The sequence below is a fragment of the Balaenoptera ricei genome, chromosome 10 (genome assembly GCF_028023285.1).
Source record: "Balaenoptera ricei isolate mBalRic1 chromosome 10, mBalRic1.hap2, whole genome shotgun sequence".
Lineage (NCBI taxonomy): Eukaryota > Metazoa > Chordata > Mammalia > Artiodactyla > Balaenopteridae > Balaenoptera > Balaenoptera ricei.
In genome coordinates this window covers 750,036-774,134 of record NC_082648.1, presented here as the reverse complement: position 1 = coordinate 774,134, position 24,099 = coordinate 750,036, and the positions used below count along the sequence as shown (strand labels likewise).

The window sequence follows — 24,099 nt, the reverse complement described above, 5'->3', positions numbered from 1 at the left end:
AGCGGAGTGCTGGAGATGCCCGCTCCGAACGTCCTGACGCTCAGAAAGCATTCGCGCCACTGTGGTCAGGCCTCTGAAACAGGCAGCTGAACAAAATCCTACACGACACAGTGAGGCACCTAAAATAGCTCCTTCGTGAAGTCCACATCGCCAACGCCAGTCTACACAGGAAGGAGCTGCAGAGGGGAGGGGATCGCCCGCGGCTACATGGCTGTGAGCGGGGAGCTAGGGCCCCAGCCCACCCCCAAGGGACAGAGAGGCCAGAAGCCACATCTGCCTGTGATGTGGGACGCCCTACAGGGTCTGCAAGTGCCCGGCATGGGGGTGTGGGGACTCGAGAAGGAACCAACGTGGACAGTCCACAGCGCTCGTGCTTTAGCAGAAGACGGACAATAAGGAGTAAATACAGGTCATGGGGTGACAAGGACCGTGGGGAACATGACGCAGGACAGCAGAGAGCGCTGTTTGTTTTTGTCTTTTTTTTGTGCTGCACTGCACGGCACGTGGGATCTTAGTTCCCCAACCAGGGATGGAACCCAGTGCCCCCTGAAGCGGAAGCGCGGAGTCTTAACTGCGAGACCACCAGGGAAGTCCCAGAGTGCTGCTTTCTATAGGAAGTTGAGGGAGTCTCTCCGAGGGGACAATTCCCAGATCCTTAAAAAGGGACAGAGCTTCGCGGATGTCGGAAGGAAGGGAACCGCGAGTGCAAGAGGCCCTGAGGCAGGAGGGCACATGGGGGACCCACGAAACGTGGCGGGGAAAGTGGTGGCACAGGATGGAAGGGGGGCACCCGTGCTGTGGTGAGAAGTCACAGGCGGCCTGACCCTCTGAGAGGCCAAACCTCCCATCTGACTGGGCCTGTGGGGTAGAGCGGTGGGGAGGCTGCCGGTGGCGTCGGGGGCTGGAGGGGCCCGGCCCGGGCGGCTCTGCAGGTGAGGCCGGGCTGCACGCGGGGAGGAGCTGCTGTCTGGGGCGCTGGGGTCGCAGGTGGGCTGGCCCAGGCCTGGCGCTCAAGGACAGGGCACACCTCGCCTCTCCCTGGAGCCCAGGTGCTGCCCAGGGACAAGGGTGTGGAGAAGGGAGGGAGCAGCCGGCCGGCGCTGCTGGAGTTAGACGGGCCGGCACCGACAGGTCTCAGTGGACCACCGCGACAGGGAGGAGTACGAGACACACGGTTTTAGAGTCACCAGAGGAAAAGCTCCTCTTTCTTTCCACGTCAGGGAAGCGGCTAAGTCGACGGCAGACCTCGGGGCTCGCGGCCCAGACTGGGGTGGGCTGGGGTCAGCATTCACAGGACTGAAATGCCACCAGTGCCGGGGCCTCAAGGTCACCCACCCCGCCGGCCCACGAGCCTTCCCCCACAGGACTTTTTAGTGCATTCCCGATAGAGCTTCACAAGAGACAGCAAAATGAATATTTATTACAATTATTTTAACTTAAAAAAATAAGTCCAAAGTCTCCGGGCAATAAGCTAAACCACCATAAAAAGTAGTGTCTGAGAGTGAGTTACAGCCCGCGCTGGCAGCGGGCAGAGGCGGGCACCTCCTCCTCTTCTGCAGAAGACCCCCCAGAGTGAGGACGAGCCTGGGGTCAGGCTGCCAGCACAGGCAGACAGGAACCAGCTTAGAAAAATCTGAGGCTGCTACCCAAATGCTACCCCGGGAACAATCGTGCGGCCCCGCCCAGGAGGAGCGAGAGTGTCACCGCGCTGGCGGGGAGGGGGGGGCAGGGGGTGGCCAGCGGGCCCACCTCCCTCCCTGCTACAGAGCCCAGCCCTCCTTGCCCAGGACCAGCCGCACGGCCTCGTGCACGTCGCTCACCACGTGGGCCGCCTGCAGGAGCCCCGGGCTGAAGCCAAGGTCCCGGTGCCCGTGGAACGGAGGCCCCTCGCCACCCGGGGCGGGAGCAACGGGGCCTGGGGCCTGGGGGCTGTACACGCCGGTGCACACCAGGATGGAGGTGCAGCTCCGGGCCTCCCCCTCCCGCCTCGTCTGCAGGTGCTGGTGGAACAGGTTGGCCCCATAGATGTCGGACATGGGGTTGTCACTGGGGAGAGAAGGCCCAGTTCAGTGCGCTGGTGGAGGTGCAGGGACGGCGGGGGGGAAGCGGCCCGCGGGTGACCACTGGGGAAGGGGGCACGTCTCCAGGGAAGGAGGGGCGGGGACACAGGGGCCGGGGGTGAGCACCAGGGGAGGGGGGCACGTCGCAGGGGGTGGAAGGGCGGGGACACAGGGGCCCGCGGGTGACCACTGGGGGAGGGGGGGCGCGTCTCGAGGGACGGAGGAGCAGGGACACGGGGGCCCGCGGGTGACCACTGGGGGAGGGGGGCGTGTCTCGAGGGACGGAGGAGCAGGGACACGGGGGCCCGCGGGTGACCACTGGGGGATGGGGGTGCATCTCGGGGGACGGAGGGGCGGGGACACGGGGGCCGGGGGTGAGCACCGGGAGAGGGGGGCACGTCGCGGGGGGCGGAGGAGGGGTGCGGGGCTCACCCCACGGCGTAGAGACTCCGGATCGGGGCCGCCCAGCCCCGCCGCGCCGCCTGCCTCGCGAGCAGGCCCTCTGCGTACTGGTAGGTGAGGAGGCTGGGCTTGCCCATCAGGCCCGTGTAACACAGCTCTCTGCCCGTCACCTTCCGGTAAACGGCCTCCAGGCACAGCAGGAAGGTACCGTGGCCGAACCTGCCAGAGGAAAAGCCGCGCTCGGTCCCCTCCCCAGGCCCCACGGCTCCGACATGCCCTGTGTGCCACCCTCTTGCGGTGGCACAGAGCACGGTGACAGGGCAAAGTGAATCACTTCTGGTGAGAGGCTGTCACACTTAGGATGTGCATTGATGGCCTGCGACTATCTGGCAACGTCTATTGAGCGCTGTCCCAGTGCTGTAGATGGCACATCACGTTCAACCCTTAGAAAAGCCCGATGAGATGGCGTTCATTCTCCTCATTGCACAGGTGAGAAAACTGAGGCCCAGAGATGGAGTAACCTGCCCAAGGTGTGGAGCTGGAACCAGAGACCCAGCTTCAATTCTGCCTTGGACTTGGGCAGAATACTGGCTGGCATCCCACCTCACTCCTCGGTGCCAATTTCACTGAGCATACTGCCACCGAGTGTCAGAAAGCACCCTCCCTGCCCCCACTGCAGCTAAGTGTATGGGCAGTACTAAGCTACAGCCTAAGAGTCAATGAAATCGCAAGTGCTGGACTAACCTCCTGGAAAGTAGCCTGGAAACTGGGGAGGGGGTACTCTTCTCTACCCTCCCCGTACTCCCTCCTGCTGCCTGGAATGCTGACATGATGGCTGGAGATCAGGCAGCCCTTTTGGATTACATAGTAAAGGGCTAAGGTGCCTGTGTCCCTGATGGGTGGACTTTTTCACAATAACAAACTTCCATCTCATTTAAGATTCTTTTCTTTTGGGTTTTCATCCCTTGCTGCTAAATCAAATCCTATCGGATACTGTTCAGTATCTTGAAGTTACATTTCAGTGTCACTTATTTATATACTGAATTCTACTTTCAATTTTGAAATTATTGAATGAAAAAGTGATCTCAAATCTGCTTTATAAATAGTAATTTGCCTCCTGCCATTCAGTCCACAGCCTACATAACCAACCCCCTTCACCTAGTGTCAGCAAACCCGAACTCTAGGAAGAATGTTCCAGAAAAAATACCTGACCTCGAGCTGCAGAAATGCACTTGAGAGAGAACACGGTGATCCCCATCTCCTTGGGCTCAGTGTTGGGCCCTCAGGCCCTCAGTGACGGATCCACCACACAGCTCACTGGGAGGCAGGGCACGGGGAGAAACTCCAGACTTTGGCCTCGCAGACAAGAGCAGCCAAATAGCACCAACAGCTGCCCTTCCAGGAAGGCAACCTGAGGGCCAGCAAAACGGCGGCCTGTGCTGTGCTCAGTGCCAGGGCGGACGGGGTGGGGGCCTGCCTGGAGCCTGAGGGCCTCTGAGGAAGTGACTGGTCCAGGGGCCTCGGAATCACTCCTACTCTCCCCTCCCCAACGTCTTATGGGCAGAAGGAAACCAAGACGTGAAAGAGCCAGCGCCACAGGGTGAAGGCAGGGAGGGAAGGGCAGCTGGATAACAGGAACTAAGCATCACTTGGGTTCCACTAGCCAGAAAAAGCATGTCCTGTTAGACTCTAACAGGGCCAGGGGTTAAAGACCATCTCGATCCACCTTCCGTGCTCAGTAAGTGGTAGTTTTTGTTTATCAATCAGTATGTGAAGTGACCCTGGAGACCGCTCCCGAGGCCAGGTTACCATGGCAACTCCAGGGCCTAGAGGAGGGGTCTGAGCCCAGAGCACTGGGGCGGCTCGAGGCACCGTCAGCAGGCCTGCCCAGGAGGCAGCTGGAGGTGGCCCCCAGGGCCAAGGCAGGGACCCCGCGTCCTCACCTGGGCATCTTGGCTTCGGCCATCCAGAGGAGGTCCGTGTTGCTGGCCAGGACAGGGAGGTGGGGATAGGGGGCCGTTGCCAGACCGGTGCCGGGGTTCCCGTCGCTGAGGAGGATGTCCATGATCAGCTGCAGGCTCGTCTCCCAGCGCACGGGCTCCCCAAGGAGGAGCACCCCTGCAGAGCGGGGGTGGGGTGAGCCGCAGTGCCGGGCGCAAAGGCCCTCGGGAGGCCTGGGCTGCACGGCCCCGCTGAGGGCATGGGTCCCAGGAGGAGCTCCCGAGGGCTCCTCAGTGTGTCCACCAGGATGTCCCGAGGGTTAGAAGCAGAGAAGCAGCAGCCCCTGCTGACCGACGCCCTGCCCAGCACCCCACCCGCCCGGCCACGTCCCCCAAGCCCCAGGGGTCACTTGGCCACATGGCGGGGAGACGGGGTCACAGGCCTGACGCTGTCCACATCCCTCTGGGACTGTGGGCCAGTTCTCACCGTGTCTAAGCTTCCTCAGCTACATGAGGATAACGCCCACTACTGGGAGGAGGATAAAAACGCGACCTGGGGGGCTTCCCTGGTGGCACAGTGGTTGAGAGTCCACCTGCCAATGCAGGGGACACGGGTTCGAGCCCTGGTCTGGGAAGATCCCACATGCCGCGGAGCGGTTGGGCCCGTGAGCCACAATTACTGAGCCTGCGCATCTGGAGCCTGTGCTCCGCAACAAGAGAGGCGGCGATGGTGAGAGGCCCGCGCACCGCGATGAGGAGTGGCCCCCGCTCGCCGCAACTAGAGAAAGCCCTCGCACAGAAACGAAGACCCAACTCAGCCAAAAATAAAAAAAAATTTTTTTAAATAAAAATAAAAAAAAAACGCGACCTGACAGAGCGCGGAAGCCATGCCGCACGTACGCTGCCAAGGCCAGCTTCAAGACTGGGGAGCTGGGCCAGACCGTGGCCCCAGCGGGCAGGCCACCCCCGGGAGATGTTTCCACTGTCGCAATGACTGACACTCCTGGGGAGGACCGGGAGAAGACTGGGATGCAAGAGGCTCAGGACAGTTCCGCAGAATCAAAACCTTCCCCACGTCTATTCATAGCTGACACTCACACAGGAGAACAACTTGCTTATAATTAACTGAGCCTAAACATTAATTCCATTCCACACAAAGTATTTTTGGTAGACTTTTCATAAACACTGATTTTTCCAAAAATGCAACTATCATGTTAGTCAAGAGAAGACGTACTTTATTTTTTCAAAACTTTACCAAGAATTATTCCAAGAGTTATACCAAGTTATACCAAGAGTTATTTGGAAAACCACATCACCAGTGACAACACTGCTCCTAATTTCTGAGTCACCAATGAAACACACCTGTAAACACACTGCATTTGTAGCTGTAACGTTCATGGGGATTCTACTTTTGGTATAATCATTTTGCTACTTAATTATGCCTTCTTGGATAATTACTACATATTGAAATGCAGATTACCTTACTAAAAAACGTTTCCTTTTATTTCTCCCTATTACAATTAGGGATTTACCATGAATTAATTAATTTTTAATATTTGTGTATAGGAAAGAATTCATTTAGGGTAGTAAAGGGGACATCACAATATTTTTGTTACCCAGGGAGAACTGGGTAATAGGGCTAAGAAACACTGGACCAGGTTACCTTAGGCACCTTTCCACACTTAGATTTTCTACACTTATGATTTTTCTGGAACAACAGGGCAAGTGACACGGGGAAGGAAAGATTAGCAGCTAATGTCTCAGAGGTAGTGACTGGCAGATCCGAGACCAGAGCCCAGGAGACCCAGCGCCCAACATCCCAGCCACACCGCCAGGCTGCAGGACCTGCAGGGAGAGCCCGCCCACATCACGCAGGGACCTCATTACCTTCGATCGCAGGGAAGTCGTTCCTTGGGAGGGGCTGCGAGAGACAAAGAACAAGCCCGTCAATGCCATGGTCACCTTCCACGCCCGGTTTCCAAGGGGTGGGAGGAGAGACCCGTGCCTGACAGATGGAAGACCCTTCGGTCTAGCCCAGGCCGAGGAGAAACGGACAGGACAGAGGGCAGAGGTCCTCGGGGACAGGAGGAGAGCGCGCTCAGGCCGGCCACACCCCAGGCCGGCGGGCACCAAGTGTGTAGGTCAGCCAGGGGACGGCTGCTCAGCTGTCCTCCTCCAGCAAGGACAGGAGGTGAGAGTCTGGAATCAGGTGGCGGAGGACGAGGTGAGCCCAGGAAGGGACGGGAGCTTGACGTCACTCAGGAGGCAGGGCCATCACTGGACCACCGCCTGAGGGCCCGCTCCTTCTAGGAACAGCTCCCCTGCCCTCGGCTCTGCCAGTGACCAGCTGAGACCTGGGCCGAGCCGCGTCCCTGGGCAGGGGGCGGGGCTGTCTCTGCGCTGCTCTGAGAGCCATGCCAACTCTGGCACCTGGTTCTGCACATAATGTGCACAGCTCAAAGGCGGGGGAGCCCTCGGAAAGCTCGGGCGGGGACTAGAGCTACACAGACAAACAAAAGCAGGCCTGTCTGTTTGTAACTGCGGTTCATCAAACTTTGACGTGCACTGACTTCGAACAGGTGGTGATAGGCACTCTGTGATAGACACAGAGTTCACGCAGGGAAGGGGAGGGCGAAGGGGCATCAGGAGACGGGTGGTCACCCTAGAGGGTCAACGAGAGGCCCCGTGACCGCTGGTTGGAAAAGATAAGGTTCAAATATGAGCCAAACCCAAAGGAACCTGAGCAGACACTCACAGCCGCCAGTGCTTTCACAGGAAGCCGCTTCCCACCAGGCCAGCCCTCTGTAAGGAGCTCCCGGACAGCAGAGCAGAGACTAACTTAACACTAGCGGTTCTCCAAGCGACTCTAGGAAAGCTGGTAAATCACAAAACTACCACCTGGAGGGGACACGAGGGCTCTGGAAAGAGAGGGGACAGCCCTGCTCACCACCCCCAACAACGTGTGTCTGGGAACAAAGGCCTCGGCCAGACGTGCCCTCCCCTCCGAGAAGGCAGCTCTGAGCGGGAGGGGTGCAGGGTCAGCGGGGAGGCCCGAGCGTGTCCCATTACCGTGGTCTTGGGCCGCCGCTGCAGATCCACCATGTCCAGCACAGGGAAGGCCGCCCGCAGCTCGTCCACTGTGACCACGTGCTTGAAGCCCAGTCTGGAGGGAGGTCAGGAAGCAAAGCCGCCCAGTGCCGGGGAGATGCCTTTAAAGTGAGGGACCCACCGCAGCCCACATCAACCCCACCCGCCCCGACCTCAGACAGAGCCCCGTGAGGCCAGCGCCGACCAGGAGCGCTGCAGGCAGGCGTGGGCGCAGGCGGTGGGGACACCCGGGGGCCTGGCCTACTCTGGGCACCGCCCGCGCGAAGGCACACAGGAAGCCCCGTCCTCGAGCTCACGCTGGCCCAGGGCCACGAGAACCAGGGCTCTGAGGACAGTTCAGAGGAGACTCCTCGGCGGGGAGGAAGCTGAGCAGAGTCTGGAGAAGCCAGACCGGAGCTCAATCTGGACGATGGACCGGATTCAGCCAGAAGGGAGGCCGTGGGGAGCACGCCCACTGCAGCCTTACCCTCCAACACCTGCCGCCGTGTTCCCGTCCTCAGTCCCCACTGGCAGTCTTAACTGGACGCAGATTCAGATCACCTCAAAACACACCTCCCCAAGATGACGCTTCCATCAGCAATAAAACCCGCACAGACCCGTACTCCTCAGCGTTCACATCTGAGGTTCCTGAGCCCAGCGCCGTCCTTCCTGGCCCCCTTCCCCACCCGACCCCATCCCGGCCTCCTGCCCCGGGCATCCTCCCAGCCTCCTCGCGGCAGGCTCCCCAGCTACGTCCCCTCCTGTGGCACAGCCAGCCCCCATGAAGCCACAGGTGACCCCCGCTCCAGGGTGGTCCCCCCCAGCATCTGTGACACTCGGACCCATTCTGCTCTTTCCAGCCTCTGGTCACACGCCGTCCTAACCACTCCTGCACTGTTCCTGGTGTGTCACTCCGCCCCCTCAAGCAGGAGCCCTGATGAAGCACCGGCCGCGTGCTGCTCTGGCCCCTGAGCACGCGGCCACGCACAGGCGGTGCTCAGCTCCCTTGGGTTTGCGGGAGCAGCAGAGGAGCGAGCTGCTTGAGAGCAGGGACACATCCTCGCTGAGCACACGCCCGCGGCTGAGCTCCCTGCAGACGCGCACCGGGAGCCGTGGGTCCCAAATCGAACCACAGAACCGCCTGGGTTCTCAGACCCAGTGAGTCAGACTCTGCAGGGAACGGGCAGGAATCTGCTCTGTGAGCTGCCCAGCAGGCCCCGAGGTGGGCTGGCTTTCGGGAACCCCCAGGCGCCAGGGCTGGCCACCCTGGGAGGTGCCCTCCCTCCCTCCCTCCCACGGGCGCCCAGAGCTCCTGACCCTGGTCCTTTCAGCCGGGCAAGGACAGCAGAGCAGGAAACAGCAAAAGGATACGCTCGGGCATTTTCCACCAGGGGCCCCTGCCCAGACACCAGCATCCGCTTGTCGTGATGCTGCGAGAAGAGCTTCATTGGGCTGTGGGACAGTATCACCTGGTCGGGCTCCACCTGCAGGGCAGCCGAGAGATGGACAGCAGAGGACACGCATGTGAGGGCGGGAACAGGGAGCTGGCTCCCTGGCCCAGGAAGGATAAACCTGCCCAGAAGGGGGGTCCAACCCTTCCAGAACTGCCCCGACAGGTGTGAGGGGACCCGGACACCAGAGCCCGCAGGAGATGTGGCCACCATGGGCCCCACCGGCCCAGCTCCCAACACCCCGATTTCTCAGCCCGACTTGGGAACCACAGGGTTCGTGCATGAGCTCAGACCCGCCTCCACCTCTGACTATTTTCAGTTCTACGTAAAGACCTGGCTTTTCAGCATTTATGCTAATGGCAACTGCACGGCCCCACTGTCCAGACACCAGGGTAGGAACCGGTCTCCTCCCCAAGCAGTGTCTCCCAGCTGATCAGCATGGGATTTACTCTCTCGGTTCCAAAGGACTCCTTCCAAGAACCAAATCCACTGCCAACAAAGAACGTGTCAATGTGGGGACGGTGGGAGCCGCAGGTGGGTGGCGAGGGACAGAGCTCGTTGAGCTGTGTCATCTTACTTATGGGAAACGAGGGCTGTCACTTCAGAGTCCCACCTGGTGCATGGAGATTTAGAAACACATGACCCTGAGGCCAGGAGGAAAGATGGAAACGGCCAAGTCCACAGGTGGGACTTCTGTGCTCAACATGTACGTTTTCATAAAAGATGACCCTGCTGATGAGGCTGTGCCCTCTGAGTTTGGCCTTGAACTTCAAGTTATTTTTTCCAGCAGGAAGATGTGTACTGGGCTCATCCATATAGTCCCCCCACAGGGCAGGGGACACAGGGCTGGAGAGGGGGCTCCACGGGAAGCAGGTCCTCAGCCTCCTGTCTCCGGCTGCTCCTTACCTGGAAGCCCAGCAGGGCTGACAGCTCCTGGGCTTTGCTGCACTGTAAGATGTTCCCCGCGTTCGTGACAAAGACCACGGGCACCCGCAGCTGCCCCTGGGGGTCCACGAGCCTGCGGAAGGCCTCCCTCGCGGCGGGGATGAGCTGGTGGCCCCGAACCAGCACCCCATCGATGTCCAACAGGAACCCGAAGGTGGGAGGGCTCTGCACGGAGGGGAGACGAGAGCGGCCCCTGAGTCGAGGCAGAGGGGACGGGGGAGCCTCATCCCCACCCTCGGGCCGGCCGGGGCCTCGAACGCAAGGTGAGGGCTTGGGGTTGCCGATAGGGCAAATCCATCTGCAACAAAGAATTAAGCCTTTTCAGGTATTTTTAAGCATATAACTATTTTGTTAAAGTTATTTTTACATAATTAATATAAAGGAATTTTTTAAATTGGAAAATAGAGAAATTCAGAAATAAGCCCAGCACTTTAAAACAACCGATCAGGATTTCCTTTCATCTCCTTTCTCTATTCTTACGTTTGTCACGCGGCTATGACTGCACCTTACATGTACAATTTTGCATCTTCTTTTTTTTGCTTGACATGAAGCATTTTTGTCTGTTACAACAGCCTTCATAACCATCTTTTAGAATTTTGTTTTACCGTAACAACACAGTTTTTTAAAAAAACACTCAATTGCTACAGACGATATAGAAAAAAAATTAAGTTTCTTGCTTCCTCCTCCGCCCAGTACCATCCCCTCTTGTGTATTTTCCAGAAACTTTTCATGGATGGTTCTACTTTCTTACCTTTTAGCTAACACACAAATGGTACTATGTTGTGCTTTCTTTTCTGTCTTCCTTTTTCTCGTTGATATCCCTTGGTTACCTTTCCATAGCAATACACACAGACCTACCACCCACACATGTTTCTGGCTACACAATATCCTGAGTGAATACTCCGCTAACATTAGGTTTCCCCTATTTCAGACATTTAGGTTTTTCCACATTTCTGCTACCACAAATTATGCTATAAGGAACTCTTCATGCTTACTGATTTTTCCATATTATGGACTTTTCCTTAAGCTAGATTCTTTTTTTTTTTTTAATTTATTTATTTTTGGCTGCGTTGGGTCTTCGTTGCTGCGCGTGGGCTTTATCTAGTTGTGGTGAGCGGGGGCTACTCTTCGTGGTGGTGCACGGACTTCTCATTGCGGTGGCTTCTCTCGTTGTGGAGCACGGGCTCTAGGCGCGTGGGCTCAGTAGTTGTGGCTCGCGGGCTCTAGAGCGCAGGCTCAGTAGTTGTGGCGCACGGGCTTAGTTGCTCCACGGCATGTGGGACCTTCCAGGACCAGGGCTCGAACCCATGTCCCCTGCATTGGCAGGTGGATTCTTAACCCCTGCGCCACCAGAGAAGCCCTTTTAAGCTAGATTCTTAAAAGCAAGAGTAATAAGCCAAAAAAGTGCAAACATTACAATGACATAATACCTACTGACAAGTTGTTTTCCAAAACAGTATCAACTCACATGGACCCTGCTAAGGATGGTCAAGGATGATTTTCACAGTATCAAAGACTTTGTCAAGTATCAAACATCTTGTTAATTTCAAAGTTCAAAAAAGTGATTATCTCCTCTCAATCTGCATTTCTTGGATTTACAAAGTTGAACACTATTCTTTTTAAAAATTCATCCCATTTCTTACTTTATGAACTGTCTGTTAACATACAAGATGTTTTTCAGTTGTCAGAAAAATCCAACCTAACCTGTTTGTCATTTTCCTTTTGTTGGCGTCAGCTAAGTCAAGCCACTTTCATCGCACACACATTCTGCTTATGTTCAAAATACCCTTATTTTCCTAAAGGTACACACAGAAGAATTTAGGGTTCAAACGACAAGAAATCAGGGATTTGTTTTAAAATCTTAGCGCCACAAAAAAAAAAAGTGTGGGGGGGAGATAAGCAAAGCAAGTGTGGCAAAATGTTAATAACTGCTGAATCTGGAAGATGGGTTTTAGAGTTCATAATATTGTTCTTAGATTTTTGACAATTACATAGTTAAAAAAAAGAAACAGGGGCTTCCCTGGTGGTACAGTGGTTAAAAATCCGCCTGCCAGTGCAGGGGACACGGGTTCGAGCCCTGGTCCGGGAAGATCCCACATGCCACAGAGCAACTAAGCCTGTACGCCACAACTACTGAGCCCACCTGCCTAGAGCCTGTGCTCCGCAAGAGAAGTCACTGCAATGAGAAGCCCGCGCACCACAACGAAGAGTAGCCCCCGCTCACTGCAACTAGAGAAAGCCCGCGCGCAGCAACGAAGACCCAATGCAGCCAAAAATAAAAATAAAATAAAATAAATTTATTAAAAAATAAATTAATAAAATAAAATAAAATAAAATAAAACAGCTTGTTTGTGCTGATGGCTGCCGAAGTTAACCATACAGTTTTACTGGTCTTAGTGGCCATATCCTAAATAGTCACAAGATTTGCTCTCTTGGACATAAGAACCCACAGACCCTGCTACTTAGAACAAGAAAGTCTCAGGACAATTTAGCAATATCCCCGACGCTCCCGCATCTGTTGGACAATTTAGCAATATCCCCAACACTCCCGCATCTGTTCCTGTGCAGTGTGTAACCACAACCCCCAACCCCTCAGGTGAGTGCACACAGAGAACCAGGCACCCAACCACCTAGAAATGAAAGGCCCCCAGTAATTGTTAACAAACATGCCACATTCCTGTGAGATGTTAGCAAGAGGGGAAACAGGGGGAGGGGTGGTATGTGGGGCTTCTCTACACTTTCTGCTGAGCTTTCCTGAAAATCTAAAACTGCTCTAAAAATATAACATCTATTAAATTTTTTTTTGAGTGATGGCACCTCGAGAAAAGGACATAGGGTTAGATTTTTTTCTTTTCATTCTCTTCTGTATGTGTATTTTGATTTTTCTTCTTTCTCACTTCATGTTTTTTTTAACTAGTCCTGGGTATTACGCCAGATCTTCTAATTAAAGTTCATATTTGTCGCAGTGATAAAATGTGTGGTTTTCTACTAAATATAAAATAAACAGAAAGGACCTACTGTATAGCACAGGGAACTATACTCAATGTCTTGCAATAACCTATAATGGAAAAGAATCTGAAAAAGAATATATATGTATAACTGAATCACTGTGCTGTATACCTGAAACTAACACAACACTGTAAATCAACTATACATGAATTTTAAAAAGTGCAGTCTTAGGAATTCCCTGGTGGTCCAGTGAATTAGAACTCGGTGCTTTCACTCCCAAGGGCCTGGGTTCAATCGCTGATTGGGGAACTAAGGTCCCACAAGACGCATGGCGTGGCCAAAAAATAAATAAAAATTAAAAAGTTAAAAAAAGGGTTTCCCTGGTGGCGCAGTGGTTGAGAATCTGCCTGCCAATGCAGGGGACACGGGTTCGAGCCCTGGTCTGGGAAGATCCCACATGCCGCGAAGCAACTGGGCCCGTGAGCCACAATTACTGAGCCTGCGTGTCTGGAGCCTGTGCTCCGCAACAAGAGAGGCCACGATAGTGAGAGGCCTGCGCACCGCGATGAAGAGTGGCCCCCACTTGCCGCAACTAGAGAAAGCCCTCGCACAGAAACGAAGACCCAACACAGCCATAAATAAATAAAATAAATAAATTAAAAAAAAAAAAGTGTGGTCTTAAGATTAGTTTTAAATGAAGGGACCACTAAGATGTTCCTTTGTGTTTTTGCTTCTTATCTGGAACTGGCTGGTGTGCTTCCAACAACAGCATCACAATTACCGTCCAGGACACTGTCCACTCCAACCAGCTCCGTGTTTGTGAGAATTTACTACATGCGGTGACTGTGCAAAGTACTGCACCTACATCACACAAAGTACCCCAGGTACCCTCTAGCAAAAACACTGCAAGGTAAGGACTATCCCTGGTACACACACGGGGCAAGCCAGGCTTAGAAAGCTAAGTACTGTTGACCCTAGAACAACACAGGTTTAAACTGTGCCGATCCACTCACAGGCGGATTTTTTTCAATAAAGATACAGTCGGCCCTCGGTAACCCCGGGTTCCTCACATGTGGATTCAACCAACTGCTGATAGCAAACCTCACACACCACGGGGGTTGGTGGATCCGCGGGTGCCGGGTCCGCGGATGCAGGGTCCGCGGATGCAGGGTCGGCTGTGGGACTCGAGCACCCGCGGGTTTAGGGGTCCCCCGCGGACACCGAGGAGCAACGGCAATTTGCCGTAAGTCAAACAGGCAGTAAGCGGCCCGGGCAGGACTGATCCCTTAGCCGGTGCCGCACCCTTTCTTCCCTACTCCCACTCTCTCCACCGGGAAAGTCCGGAAAGTCAGGACCCGCGGGGCAGGGGCCGCAGTGTCCTCCTGGAGCACATCCCGGCCGACGAGTCACGGAGGCCCGCGTCCCCGCCCCCCGGTCGCCCCCGCGAGCGACGGGGTCACGTCTCGCCCCCGGGCTCTGTGGCCAGAGCCCGGGGGAGCCAGGGACCCGCGCGGAGGGGCCCCAGGGGACGTGACGTCACCACACGCGGGCAGAGCGGGGGGAGTGACGTCCGGAGGCCGGACACCCTGCTCCGAGCCCGGCCCGCGAGGCCGCACAGCTTCCCGCCGCCGCCCCGCACCCTCCGCCCTCACCTGCGAGCCGCTCGCGAAACGGCGGCCCCCGAACCCCGCGGCCGCGCGCGTCGCCCGCCGCCACAGTCCGGGTGCCCACCGCGCCGCCGCCTCACCGAGGGCAGCCATGGGCCGCCTCCTGCGCGCACCGCGCACGCCTGACCGCCGCGCAGCCAATCAGGGGCCGGTGGCGCCCGGGGCACCTCGGGAGCTGTAGTCCCGCCTCCGTGTCTGGGGCGGGGCGTGGGGCATCTCGGGAGCTGTAGTTCCATCTCTGCGTTTTATCCGATAACTGAAAGTTTGTACTTTTATTTATTTATTTATTTATTTATTTTTGGCTGTGTTGGGTCTTCGTTTCTGTGCGAGGGCTCTGTCTAGTTGCGGCAAGCGGGGGCCACTCTTCATCGCGGTGCGCGGGCCTCTCACCATCGCGGCCTCTCTTGTTGTGGAGCACAGGCTCCGGACGCACAGGCTCAGTAGCTGTGGCTCACGGGCTTAGGTGCTCCGCGGCACGTGGAATCTTCCCAGACCAGGGCTCGAACCCGTGTCCCCTGCATTGGCAGGAGGATTCTTAACCACTGCACCAACAGGGAAGTCCCTATTTTATTCCTTTTGATGCAGTGGTAAATGGGATTGTTTTCTTAATTTCTCTTTCTGATATTCTGTTATTAACATATAGAAATGCAATAGATTTCTGTATGTTGATTTTTTTTAATTTATTATTTATTTATTTACTTTTATTTTTGGCTGCGTTGGGTCTTTGTTGCTGCACGTGGGCTTTCTCTAGCTGCGGCGAGTGGGCTTTCTCTAGCTGCGGCGAGTGGGGGCTACTCTTTGTTGCAGTGCGTGGGCTTCTCATTGCGGTGGCTTCTCGTTGCGGAGCATGGGCCCTAGGTGCGTCGGCTTCAGTAGTTGTGGCACGTGGGCTCAATAGTTGTGGCTCATGGGCTCTAGAGCGCAGGCTCAGTAGTCGTGGCACACAGGCTTAGCTGCTCCGCGGCATGTGGGATCTTCCCGGACCAGGGCTCGAACCCGTGTCCACTGCCTTGGCAGGCGGATTCTTAACCACTGCGCCACCAAGGAAGTCCCCTGTATATTAATTTTGTATCCTGCAACTTTACTGAAGTAATTTAGTAGTTCTAAGAGGGTTTGTGTGTGTGTGTGTGTGTGTGAGTGTGTGAAGTCTTTAGAGTTCTATGTATAGTATCATGTCATCTACAGATAATGAAACTTTTACTCCTTCCTTTCTCATCTGAATGCCTTTTATTTCTTTTTCTTGTCTGATTGCTCTGACTAGGACCTCCAATACTATGTTGAATAAAAGTGGCAAGGGTGGGCATCCTTGTCTTGTTGCTGATCTTGGAGGAAATGCTTTCAGCTTTTCACTATTGAGTATGATGTTAGCTGTAGGTTTGTCATATATGGTCTTTATTATGCCTACTTTGTTGAGAGTTTTTATCATAAATGAAAGTTGAATTTTTTCAAAAGCTTTTTCTGCATCTATTCAGATGACCATATGATTTTTATTCTTCATTTTGTTAATGTGGTGTATCACATTGATTGATTTGTGGATGACAAGCTGTCCTTGCATCCCTGGAATAAATCCCACTTGATCATGCTGTATGATCCTTTTAATGTATTGTTGAATTTGGTTTGCTAATATGTTGTTGTTGAGTATTTTTGCCTCTACATTCTTTAGGGATATTGGCCTGTAATTTTCTTTTCTTGTGGTGTCCATGTCTGGTTTGGGTATCAGGGTAATGCTGGTCTTGAAAAATGAGTTTGGAAGTGTTCCCTCCTCTTCTATTTTTTTGGAAGTTTGAGAAGGATTGGTATTAATTATTTGAATATTTGGTAGAATTCACCATCTGGTCCTGGACTTTTGTTTGTTGGAGGGTTTGTTTGTTTGTTTTGGCCACATCATGTGGCGTGTGGGATCTTAGTTCCCTGACCAGGAATTGAACCTGTGCCCCCTGCAATGGAAGCATGGAGTCTTAACCACTGGACCACCAGGGAAGTCCCTGTTGGAAGGTTTTTTTTTTTTTTATTACTCATTCAGTCTCCTTACTAGTTATCAGTCTGTTCATATTTTCTATTTTGTCATGATTCAGCCTTTAAAGGTTGTATGTTTCAAGGAATTTATCCATTTCTTCTAGGTTGCTCAATTTCATGGCATATAACTGTTCATAGTAGTCTGTTATAATCCTTTGTATTTGTGTAGTATCAGTTGCAACATCTTCTCTTTCATTTCTGACATTTATTTGAGTTCTCTCTCTTTTCTTCCTTGGTGAGTCTAGCTAAAGGTTTGCCAGTTCTGTTTATCTATTCAAAGAATCAGCTTTTGGTTTTATTGATATTTTGTATTGTCGTTTTAGTCTCTATTTCATTTATTTCTGCTCTGACCTTTGTTATTTCCTTCCTTCTGCTAACTTTGGTCTTTGTTTTTCTTTTTCTAGTTCCTTGAGGTATAAAGTTTGGTTGTTTATTTGAAATTTTTCTTGTTTTTTGAGCTAGACATTTATTGCTATGAACTTCCCTCTTAGAACTGCTTTTGCTGCATCCTGTAAGTTTTGGTATGTTATATTTTCATTTGTCTCCAGGCATTTAAAATTTTTTCTTTTAATATTAATAGGTTAATTAATAACCCATTGGTTATTCAGTAACATGTTTTTTATTCTCCACATATTTGTGAATTTCCCAGTTTTCTTCGTGTAGTTGATTTCTAGTTTCATACCATTGTGGTCATAAAATATGCTTGATATGATTTCAGTCTTCTTAAATTTGTTAACACTTGTTACAAAAGATATTTGTTAAGAAATAGAGATCAATACAATTATAGAAAGGGACTTGAATACCCCTGTTACATCAATTGATAGCCTACCAAGACAGAAAATCAGTAAGGAAACATTGGACTTAAGTGACACGTTAGACCAGATGGTCTGATATTTGCAGAACATTCCATCCAACAGAAGCAGAATACACATTCTTCTCATGTGCAAATGGAACATTCTCCAGGATAGATCATATGTTAGGCCATAAAACAAATCTTAACAAATTTCAGAAGATTGAAATCATACCAATATCTTAATAATGTCAGCTTACCCACAGTTGAGCAGGATCTGGAAGACTGACTCACATTACTCAAACCTACAATAGCCCAACACATAAACCCTGCCAGGGGACATAGCTTTCCAGGATTAGAATGTTCTCAATTTCTTCCTGCTATCAAACTACCTAGAAACTACTTCAGTAATTAGAGCATTTCTTGGTGTAGTGGTTTTTAAATATGTCCACAGTTTATTTGACAATACTTTTCTCAAGAGGTGGAATCTAATTCCCCTCCCGTTGAGTGTAGGCTGCACTTAATGACTCACTTTGAATAAGTAAAATAGGGCAGACGTGATGGTATGTGATTTCCAAGGCTAGGTCATAAAAGATATTGTGGCTTCTACATTGCCTTTGTTTGGATCACTCATTCTAAGGAAGTCAAATGCCATGTCATAAAGACACTCAAGCAACTCTGGAAAGGCCCACAGATGAGGACCCGAAGTCTCCTGCCCACAGTTGAGTGAGAGCACCATCTTGGAGGCAGACCCTTAAGCCGTGGCAGACATATTGGCCAAAACCTCATGAACGACCCCAAGATGGAGCTATTCAGCTATATCACTCCTGAAGTCCTAACCCTCAGAAACTAGGAGATAATAAATGTGTGTTGCTTTAAGTCATTAAGTTTTGGGGAAATTTGTTATGCAACTTGGTGATCAAAATTGTATTGTAGGGCTTCCCTGGTGGCGCAGTGGTTGAGAATCCGCCTGCCAATGCAGGCGACACAGGTTCGAACCCTGGTCTGGGAAGATCCCACATGCCGTGGAGCAACTAGGCCCGTGAGCCACAACTACTGAGCCTGCGCGTCTGGAGCTTGTGCTCTGCAACAAGAGAGGCCGCGATAGTGAGAGGCCCGCGCACCGCGATGAAGAGTGGCCCCCGCTCGCCGCAACTAGAGAAAGCCCTCGCACAGAAACGAAGACCCAACACAGCCAAAAATAAAAAAAAAAAATTGTATTGTAATCACTGCTCTTTCATCTCCAGGGTTCTCAGTTTGGGTCAGGTTTGTCCCTGTCTGGGTCTGCCCTGCTTTCAGTCTTCCTTGGCTGTGAACTCAGCTCCATCTCTGGCAGGGATCAGAAATGGGCTGGTGTTTCTCAGGAATGATGACAGAACAGGAGGTGCATTCTGGGAGGTTCCAACCTGATCATTGTAATCCAAACTCTGTGTGCATGTGTGTTCAAATATTGATAAGCTTTCCTTAGATCCTCTAGGGTTCTTAAGGAAGAAGAGGTTAAGAACCATCCTCTAACAACCACCACAACAACAGCAACAATCCTTGGGGGCAGGGTCCCTCTCTGTTCATCTTTGTCTCTCTCATAAGGCCTGTCAGGGTGAGGTGCACATGACAGATGTACAATTAATATTAACAGGCAAGTGGATGACTAGCCACACTGCTACTTTCCCCATAAACTTGCTTATACGTGTTTGCATGTACACACGTGAGCATAAGCCTGCTCACACCCATGCACATACTTTGTATTAGTTAGGATTAGGTTTGGCTGCCGTTAACAGAAACCTCCAAAGACCAGTGGCTTAAATAAGAAACAGATTTGTTTCTCTCATGTAAACAAGGTTGGGAGAGAAGAGTACAAGCTTGGTGTTGTGGCTCCACAAACTTATTAGGCACTCAGGCTCCTATTTTTCTCCTTTGCCATCTTTGCTGCACAGCTTCCACTTCATGGTCCAAGATAGCTGCTCAAGATCCAGCCATCATGTCCACATTCCAGCCATCAGGAAAGAAGAGACAAAAAAGGGAATGCCATCTCCCTACAGGTACAATTCCAAGAAGTCTTATATACCCATTCTGCTTACACCTCATTGGCCAAAACTTAAGCACATGACCACACCTAGCAGGAAAGAAGCTGGAAAATGTAGCTTTATGCCTGGCTAAAAATCAGGGGTTCCTTTTCCACATAAGAAGGGAATAAAGGATAATGGGGGGGGGGGATTGGCATCTTATGCCTGACACCAGGAGGAAGCAGACAAAAGAAACAAGTCAGAGAGCTCGTGGGTTCCCAGTAGAGGAACGGCAGGGATACTGTGGCTTGAAGGAGAGTGGAGGCTGGGCAGCAGGGAGGCGGGCGGGCATGGTGGGTGGTCAGTGAAGGGATGGAGGGGAGCTTATCTCACAGCTACTTCCCCAGGCCCCCTGCGTGGTGCTGCGGGAGAATCCCAAGAGGAGGGTGCGTTCGCCTCTGTTGGGAGGAATACTGATCCCCTCCCCGCGTTTCCCTGAAGAGGAACGTCGGTCCATAGCACTTGGGCCTCTCTCCACCCAGGCAGAGGACATGGGACTCTCCTGATGGGTGAGCTCAGAAGGAAGAATGGGCGGCCGCGGCTTGGCCTCTCTTCCCTCTGGGAGCTGCCCCATCAGGGGCCCCGGTGTTCGGTCCAGTAATGAGGGGCTGGGGTTTCAGCTGTGCCAGGGATGGCTGGATAAGTGTAATTCAAGGGTAGAGTGTCAGCAAGTCCATTCATCTCCCAAATAAGCCATGCTCTCCAACAAGCTTTCAGCAGGAATACATGTGACCTTTTATTTCCATCTGTCCCACATCTGTTTCCCAACCGAGTTACATGTAAGCAGGAAAGCAAGGGCATCGTTTATGATTTATCCCCCAAACCCCGGCAGCCTCCTCCCACTGCCTTCGCAGGTCCTGCCGATTAGTGGAATAAGTGGCCTCCAGTGTGGCTGGGAGGCCCCCAGTGCCCAGGCCAGCTCCTGGACCCCTCCCCCCAAACCCCCAAGGAATCACCTTCTACACCTTGCATAGAACGTTGACTTAAGATGGGGCAAACAGGGACACAGAAAGTTGAGATAATTCACTCCGTGGTATAGATGGCTGACGCTCCCATCCTGAATGCGGGCTTTGTAAGTGGGCAGGAGGGGGACGTAGAGGCACCACAGGGTGGCAGTGGGCAGAGCAAAGGCCCACAGGGGCCCGAGGGCTCAGAGCTCAGCTCCCACCAGATCCCCCAGCACAAGGTCACTGCACTGCTCTGTGTTCCCAGGCCCACCTGTACCCCCTGCTCGGGAAAGGCAGGCAGGGGACATGGCTGTGTTAATCCTGGGTGACAAGGTTTGGTTCCTGGATGGCCTCGTGCTGCAGTGGGTCCGGGTGGGAGCCCTGGTCCACCAGGTGGGACAGTGTCAGATGGATTACGTGGCCCTGATTTGCAGCCAGGTAACATTTACGGAAAATCTTGAAAACCTGCTGAGGTAAAGCACTGTCATCGAGCCCCGCCCCCCGCCTCTGCCCTCCCGCCCTGGCTGCAGAGAGGGCGGAAGGGTGACTTCTGACACCTTGGCCCATCCATAGAAGAAAGTCCTAGAGAACGTCTTCCGTGAACAGAGGAATGCAGGGCTGCGGCCCGGGGCCTCACAAGGAGGGGAGGGCATTCGGGGGACGGGGGGAGAGGAGGCTCCTGGGGACTGTCCTCCCGCAGGTGGCCGGCGGGGAGCAAGCGGAGGCGCTGCCCCGCGTCTCCAGCCCTGGGCGGGGCACAGCCTGAGCCTGAGCCTGGCTGCTGTGCGTTCTTACGACTCGTGACCTAGTCCTGCCTGCGAGAGGATCAATGACAGCTCACCAAGACTTGAGGTCCGACCACCGATGGACAGGAAATAAAGGGCAGAGGGACACGGTAAGGAGCATCGCGGGGATGCAGTCAGTTCCAGACGGGGGTGCTCTGCAGGACGAACGACTTGTCCCGTCACCAAACAGGCTTGAAGGAACGGAAGAAAAGAAAAAAGAGCAGTGACGGAGCCTGCAGAGGTGCTGCTGAAATGGTGCGCGGTAATCCCTGCCCTCCTCCCGGGGAAGCTGGCCGGCCTCTCATCTCAGGCCCCGGCTGCCCCCTGGTCCTCACCAGAGGCTTTCCTGCCAAGATGAACTCAGGGTTGGTTTTCACTCAGAGGCTGGCACCTCCTTCCCCTCCAGCCATTGGCGCTACCGCCTCCCCATGGACCGAGTTTTCTCCCTGCAGTGTTAACACCTTCAGAGCACAGAACTGACTGTCAGAGCCAGAAAGGGCTCTAAGAGCACACCGGGCCCAGCACCTCCTGTGATAAAATGAGGCCGTCAGCCCAGAAGCCCTGTGAGCCGTGGACGAGGGTCAGAGCGCTGGACACGGTGGCAGAGACCTCTGGCTGGCGCTCAGACCCCAGGGACCAGCACTTCTCTCTTTCCTGTGCTGACCTCCCCAGATGCACCCCCATCCGACCCCTCACCTCCCACGGGCCTCCCAGTCTGTGGGGCAGGGATCCATGTGGAACCAGAGCTCACGGCCCTGCCACGCTCCTCCCAGGCCCTGACCCATTCACCTCTCCTCCTGGTGGCTTTGTTGCATTTGGCCTTGGGTGAGTTACTGGGGTTGAAGTGTGGGCTTTTCTGGAAGAGGTCTGGGACCCCAGATACGGCTCCCAGCATCAGAGGATGTTTAGGACAAGGAGGACTGAGGGGGTTAGAGAGAGGGCATTCCCGGAGCTCACAGACCAAGGCGCTGACCCCTCGGCCTCCAACCCCCTTCTGAGCAGACAGAGTTGCAGGTGTCCCTCATCTACAGAAAATTATGTCAGGTTTCTTATTTTTTCCTTCAAAATGTTGTTCATATATTTTCCTTTTTTCATTTCTACTTCTAATCTGCCTGAACCAGGTGTTTGGCCTATAAAGCAAGACCCTGCTTCCCCCTGTTGCACAGATGACTGTTTCAAACGTCCTAGAGCCTTCCCTGGAGCTGGTGCCTTGGAGGAAGGGGCATGTCTATAAACCCAGGGAAGTGCCCTCAGGGCTTCTGTCACCTGGCCATTTATTCATTCATTGCATATATTAGGTACTTATTACATTGCAAGAGTTTTTGTGGTTTTTTTGTGTATGGTTTCTTTGTTTGGTTTTTGGTTTTAGGGGGTTTTTTGGCCACACCATGAGGCATGCAGGATCTTAGTTCCCCAACCAGGGATTGAATCCGTGCCCCCTGCAGTGGAAGCGTGGAGTCCTAACCACTCAGACCACCAGGGAATTCCCAAGAGTTTATAATAACAGATATTTGAAAACAATCCAGGTGTCAGCTATCTGGGCCTTGTTTATTAAGCTCTGGTGTGTCCCCACTGAGAAACAGTGAGACAGAGGGTGGGGAAAGACCCTCAACTAAAAGCAAAGCTCAGGACAGTGGGCAACGTGTGCCTTTCATCACAGAAAGAGGAAACAGAGAGTTTACATGTGCATTTGTTTATTTTGCACAAAGAAACACAAGAAACTAATAAACATGGTGGGGAAAACAGGTGGGGCGGGAGAGAGGTGTGGTGAGTAGAGGTGGGTATAAATTTTTCAACGTATCCCTTTTCATGTTTTTTTTGATTTTTGAAATGTGATTCCACACCTATTCGAACTTCTTATTTTACTGTAACAAAATTTAAATACTTCGATGGCCCTGCCCTCCCGTCCCGCTACGAGCTCTAAATGGGGCCAGAGGGCAGGATGCCCACGGCAGGAGCGGGCCTTTCTCCCGGAGGAGGTGGGGCGCAAAAGCAAAGCAGGGGAGGCAGGTAGCGCAAGTGAGACGGCCGCAGCCGGGGGAACGGACCCCAGGTCTGGTCCCCGTGGGAAGGAGGAAGTGGAATTCCGGCCGATGTGTTTTCAAAGCGAGCGCACCTGCCCCTGCGGGTCGGAACCGGAAAGGGCGCCGGGAGCGAGCGGCGGCACCTGCGCTACCGTTTGCGGCCACCAGGGGTCAGCAGCGCGCCGCCCGCCTCAGGTGCCGCCGCCACAGGTGCCGCAGGTGCCGAAGGTGCGGGTCGCAAGCATCGCCTTTGCTTTCCGACTCCTTCCTCCGGGCACTTCCCACCAAACGACGGTCCCCGGGGGCGGAGGGGCGGAGGACCCTGGACAAAGTCTCTGGGCAAGAATCCGTTCCTCCGGGGCCACAGGAAGCCGAGGCCAAGGGAAGCCAGGGGTCACGGGAGGGGTCAGCCTGTCCCCCGAGGGCTGATGCGTCCTGGCCTCATGGAGCCAGAACAGGGGTGAAGCGGCTGTCGTGGGTGGGTTAGGGGTTGAGCAGTGCGAACTCCACCCTCAGAGAACTGACCCAGGCCCGCCAGGGTGATGGGCCCCTGACAGGAGAGAAAACAGCCCCGTATTGTAGGGTGAGCACTGAGGCAAGACTCAGGAAACTGCTATCACCTGCTGTGTGACCTGGGAGAGTTACTGACCCTCTCTGGGCCCCAGTTTAGTCCTCTGTCACTCAGAGAGGGTAGATAAAATGATCTTTAGGCCTCTCCCCGCTCTGATATTCTGTGAATCTAAAACTTCCAGTCCTCCCACCCCTTCCCCTCTGGGAGGTCTGGCTGGACTGGGCAGACCTCGTCTCCTAACATACGGTCTCCGGACAGTCCCCAAGGAAAGGCCCTTTGGAAGGTTGGATCCTGGCCACCCTGAAGGAGGAAGAGGAAGAGGCTATTGGCTAAAAAGCCTGGACCCCGTGGAACCCAGCACTCTGCCCCAGCCGCACCATCGGCGGTGAGAATTGGGAGCTA

At 53.6% G+C, this 24,099-nt stretch overlaps 1 protein-coding gene across 1 annotated transcript; it reads right to left on the bottom strand.

Annotated features, from left to right (window-relative positions):
* Window positions 1-1,400: 1,400 nt before the first annotated feature.
* Window positions 1,401-14,612, bottom strand: HDHD5 (haloacid dehalogenase like hydrolase domain containing 5). The gene is made up of 8 exons (XM_059935012.1): window positions 14,487-14,612; window positions 9,847-10,050; window positions 8,861-8,973; window positions 7,472-7,565; window positions 6,290-6,323; window positions 4,406-4,580; window positions 2,493-2,681; window positions 1,401-2,046 (listed from the first exon to the last, which is right to left on the bottom strand). The coding sequence occupies exons 1-8, from the start codon at window positions 14,592-14,594 to the stop codon at window positions 1,761-1,763; spliced, it is 1,203 nt and encodes a 400-aa protein (XP_059790995.1). The 5' UTR covers window positions 14,595-14,612; the 3' UTR covers window positions 1,401-1,760.
* Window positions 14,613-24,099: the final 9,487 nt, after the last annotated feature.